The sequence below is a fragment of the Quercus robur genome, chromosome 6 (assembly GCF_932294415.1).
Source record: "Quercus robur chromosome 6, dhQueRobu3.1, whole genome shotgun sequence".
NCBI classification, from domain to species: domain Eukaryota; kingdom Viridiplantae; phylum Streptophyta; class Magnoliopsida; order Fagales; family Fagaceae; genus Quercus; species Quercus robur.
The window spans coordinates 39,362,023-39,367,426 of NC_065539.1; the positions used below are offsets into that span (position 1 = coordinate 39,362,023).

The 5,404-nt window shown below is 37.6% G+C and overlaps 1 protein-coding gene across 1 annotated transcript; it reads right to left on the bottom strand.

Moving 5' to 3' along the window:
- Positions 1-550: 550 nt before the first annotated feature.
- Positions 551-4,981, bottom strand: LOC126688708 (ethylene receptor 2-like). The gene is made up of 3 exons (XM_050383491.1): positions 4,353-4,981; positions 1,991-3,889; positions 551-1,292 (listed from the first exon to the last, which is right to left on the bottom strand). Exons 2-3 carry the CDS (start codon positions 3,743-3,745, stop codon positions 750-752), a joined length of 2,298 nt encoding a protein of 765 aa, XP_050239448.1. The 5' UTR covers positions 3,746-3,889; positions 4,353-4,981; the 3' UTR covers positions 551-749.
- Positions 4,982-5,404: the final 423 nt, after the last annotated feature.

The window sequence follows — 5,404 nt, forward strand, 5'->3', positions numbered from 1 at the left end:
GTCTTAACCGAAAAACAAGGTCTCATTGAATACCTTTGCCTTTTTTCAATGTAGCACATATTGCTTGTTATGAATGACAGTGAATTGATAACGCTTTACAAAACATTGGTCCCAATGACTATGAGTCCCTATTACAATTTTCATTTTCAAGGAAAGCACCCTCATTCATTTCAATTTACAATCTTGTCATTGATCTATAAAATGATTGCTATAACAAAAAACAAACAGCTGTATCCAATGCTTAAAGCTTCCACTTCTGCAACATTAGGAATATAAAGTGATTACTAAAAAATAATAAAACTACTTAAAGATAATACATTTTCATTTTTGGATGCCCCCAACAGTACCCTTAAATTTCCCAATGTTGCATCTAACCTCAAGTTAGTGTACTTGAATGTCTCTTATCTGCTCTACAATTGTATGAAAAACCTGCAAATCAAACTTGCAAAATTTTGACCATGCAGATATCTTTTCATTAGAGGGGCGTGTTCAACTTTAATTACCTGTGATTAGATGATACAATTATAATATAACTCAAACCACATAAAGGTACAAGAAGTGACCTAATTTTGTATAGCATTTTGACTTTGAATGTTGTTTGTATAACATCTGTGTGCTAGAAGCCTTGTGGGGGCATTGAGGGTGCCAAATAATGTTATTTTTCTTATTTTTATCAAGAACCCCAAAAGGATGTATAAGAATCCTGACCACTGCAATTCTGTAACTTACAGCCTGTGTCATCAGACTAATCATACAACCTTGTTTGCTTGAATCAGGACTCTTCTAAGCTCATTTGCAATACCTTGCAACAGAACAGGTTTCCGAATGATTCCATTAATTCCAATATGCATACATCTTTCCCACACATCTTCATCAGCACTAGCTGTTAAGGCAACAATCAGTGGCCAACTACGGCTACGAAACTGTCGAAGTCTTGCTGCAACATCAAACCCATCCAAATCGGGCATGTGAAGATCTAAAAGAATGATTTGGATAGAAGAACCTGAAGGGCCAATAGCACCAAGGCATTCAAATCCAGAAGATACGGCAGTAACTGTGCAACCTAGCTTTTCAAGCAACTTTCGTGTCACAGCCCTGTTCACATCATCATCATCAGCTAATAAAACTTGTAAGCCTCTGAAAAGAGAGTTAGAAGGTGGCTGCTCTGAAGATTCTCCAGGTTCTGAGATTGCTATTGCAATGGATGGTCGGAGTTGGAAGCGAAGAACAAGTGCCATGCTTTGAGCAAGACCTTGAGGACTAGGGACAAGTCGTATGTTACCTTGCATTAACTGCAACAATAAATAAGTGATCAGAATCATCAGATAATTTAAATTAAAAATAATTAAAAAAAAAAAAAAAAAAAAAAAGGCTACTGTCAGTTCCCTCAGCAGTGTTTGAAGTTAAATATGTATAAAGTTCTGAATCCAACTGAAGCAGTACTAGCAGTAGACCCTTCTCAAGGTGTGAGATACTTGCATAAGTTAAGAAAAAATATGAGAAGTTCTATATGCCATAATGGTTCCATCTTGTAATAATGCAAATACACAAGTAACCCTTTACGAATTGAATAAATTGATTCATGACAATGTCTTTCTGTTCACCAAAATTTAAAAACTATAAAACCATTTTGAGGATCTCAGCCATAAAGATATCCAATCCAACAAACATAAAAGGACACTATGTTCTTCCCAGAAAAAAAGAAAAAAGAAAAAAAAGGAGCAGTTGTGCATAATGTGGACAATCAATGCCAGCTACGGCTGATCCAAGATAAACAATAAATTCTGTATACACTAAGAAAACACGTGAATTGGAATATCACAGTAACCAAAACAGCTTCAGTCCTTGTCCTTTGCAAGTAGTCAATCAAGACTCAAGAAGCCATTATAATATGTTTGGTTTCAAGAAGAACGTCTAAATTTATAACTAATCAGGACCAATTACCAGATGAAGGAACAAATAAAATACACACAAAATCCATCATTCTCACCTGTACTAGTTTTTTGCAAATGCTGAAGCTCAAGCTTTCCTCAAGGCCGTCGCTGGTGTATCTCCTACCAACAGGCTGTGCAACAGAAATTGCACCCTCCGATTGAGAACCATTATTGTTTATCCCAATCTCAAATCTAACATATACATCCCCATCAGAAGAGCCATGCCTCCAGGCTGACCATCTTTGATCATTCCTTCCCTGACTTCGACTCTCTTTGAAAACCCGGAAAATTACAAAACCCCCTCCATTGTTTCCATTCAACAGGTTCCCAACCATATGCAGAATCACCTGAAAAACCCTTCTTTCATCACCCATTACATGATCAGGCAGTGTCTTCTCAACCTCAATTGCAAAACCAAAGCCTTTATAAACACACAAGCACTTAGCTAGGCAAGCTGCTTCTCTTATCATGGCATGTAAGTGAAATGATCTCATCTCTAATGGAAATCTTCCACTATCTTTCCTAGAATTGTCCATCACATCATTTATCAGGGTTGATAGAACAGTGCTGGTCCTCACCATTGTGTCCACAATGGTTTGTTGATCGCTACTCATATTCTCATCCTGCATCATTGAAAGCAAACCCAAAATTGAGTGCATTGGCCTCCTCATCCCATCACTCATTACCTTTTGAAAGGAATTTCTTGCCTGGCTTGCCATCATAGCATTCATTTTTTCCTGTTGCAAGGCTCGATTTCGCTCGGCCAATTTCTCTCTCATGAGCTGCGACTCTTCAAGAAGAGCAGCATGGGAAAGAGCCACAGCCACCTGATCAGCAACTACCTTAATAATCTCAATTTCCTGGCTGCTCCAAGATCTAGGTTGTCCACTTGGAAGAACCAAAACTAATATTGCATAACAAGCCTGTCTCATCTCAGGAGTTCCCCCTTTGAAATTGGAAACCCGAAGCATTGGCATTCGAATTGCAGCTACTGGTCCTGGCTCACCTGTCTCTCCACTGCTTGCAGCGGCAAGTGCTGAGTCAGGGCTAAGGATATTCACTTCATCGCTCCCCTTGATCCTTACAACATCTGGAACAGTAATTGGTATAGAACAATTATATGAATCTGAATGAGTCCGCCTCTCATAAGCCTTGTGGGTCAAGTTCATCTCTGTTTTATTCTCATTAGGCATCCAAACTGCACAGTTCTGCAAACCCAGTGTCTCAGATAGCTCGTTTAGGGTTGTGTACAAAATTGTATGTCTATCAAGGGATTTCCGAATCTCTTGAGTAAGCATCCGAACATGCAACCCAGCTTCTTTCTGTTTCATAATAATTCCAACCTCTCGTCCTAGATCCCAAGTCTTCTTCTTCAACATGAATTCCCTCACCTTGACTTTGAGAAGCAAAGGGATGAGAGTGATGAGTGTGATAGCAGTGGCACATGAGACCAAAGCAGTGAGAATCTTGAAGACCGTGAGAGCCAGCATTAGCTGAAATGGGTGTGGACCATAAGTCCAGCCATTGAGCAAGTGGGTCAATCCACACAGTACAATGAATGAAATGAACTGAAAGAGAACCCATTTGAACGGGACGTTTGAGCAGCTAACAAAGTAAAGCAGCTCAATGGGTATCGAGAAGTAGGCCACAGCAATCAAGAAATCACCCACTTTCTGACACTCGAGAATGCTCTCAATACTCCACAAGCTACCCTCATCCTCACAGTTACATCGGGGAAATCCGTTATCGGCTGCAGATACTGACATAATAAGAAGTGAAATCAACAGCCCAGATGCCAATGCCTTTGACATTGTGCATCCAAAGAAAAATGTGCCTTCAATCCATTTAACAATAGAGTTTCAATCCTCCACAACCCCAGCAGCTACAATAACAAACTTCTGAAACAACTATGTATTGAATTATAAACTCAAATGCCAATCTACAATTCTCATTTCCTGTAAAAGAAACATGTGCAGCAAAATTGGAAAGCTTATTTAAAATCTCAAGGAATTCAACGGAAATGCTTTAAGATCTAACACACCAACCATCTATATATAAACACTATTTTCTTTTTAAATACTCTTAGAATTTAGCTAATTCTCTTTCTCCATAATTTGCCCCTAATTACTTAAATATTGTAACTATTTTATTCTATAACAAATTCATGAATAGCACAGTGAAGAAGATGACGACATTTTTCTCCACCAAATTAATATACCCAAAAAAAAAAAGAAAAAAGAAAAAAAAAGACACCAAGCCAGAGACCCTCCAGGAAAAGAAACAAAAAACAAAACCCACAAGCAAGATATCATTAAAAAATCAAGCTTTAAAAATAAAAAAATAAAAACCCACCAACCTTTACAAACCAAAAAACCCGGAAAAAAAATCCAGAAATGCAGGTCAAAGTAGAAAACGCACCTGAAGACGCACAAGTCACAATACAAAACCCAGTTTGTAGATTTTCCAATCAAACCCAGCTTCAGATCTTATGCTTCACACATGCAAAGCGTTTAAACTCTGCACCCCATTTTTTTTTATAGCTCTTCTTCAACAACAATCAGCACCAAATCCCCACCTTTCATTTGCACATGTCAGCAACTCCCCTCCTCCTCCACCACCACCACCACCGCCACCTCATCTTCTTCCATTAGATTAAAAACCATGTAAATTGCTCATACAAGAAACAAAAAAGAAACAGGCTTTATTTCTATTTTTGTTTTTTTTTTTTTTTTTCCTCCAAACTCTTCAGCTACCTCTGTTTACAACATCCAAAATAAAAAAAGAAAGCAACTTTCTTTTTCTTCACCAAAACACTTTCATATTCTTCTTCTTCTTCTTCCTCCCTCTTTGTTTTTCAAATTTCAAACAAACCCAAGAGCCCAACCAAAAAAAAAACCGCTTTGGACACAGACAGAGAGAGAGAGAGAGGTCGTCCGCGCCGTTGTTTTTGTAGGGAAGGAAAGAGTAGGAGAAGGAAATAAAAAGGGGGAAGGAGAGAAGGACAAGGTGGGGAAGGAGAGAGAGAAGTGTGGGCCCATGGGGGAGTTACATGAAGAGAACTTGGACGCTCTTTTGAAACATAACGTCCTCGTCAGAACCAAAACAATTTTACTAAACAAAGAGGAATTCTTAATGAATTCTTTTTCTTTCTTTTTTCTTTATTCTTTTTTGGATTTTCTATCTCTCTCTCTCTCTCTGTCTCTCTCTCCAAATTCCAAACGTTTCTTTATTCTTGTTGAACCAAATCCGCTTTACATGGTACAGAACTAGAAGTGAAGTGTAGTCTAGTACACTACCAACTATAGTATATTGCCCTTCATTTTCTCAACTTCATCTGTTTATCCACGTTTTTACATTCACTTTACTGTTTTTTTTAATAAATAATAAAATTTTAACTTATAAAATTTGCTTCATTTTTTTTTTTTTTTGAAAACTTAAAATTTGCTTCTTTATTAATTAATTTTTTATAT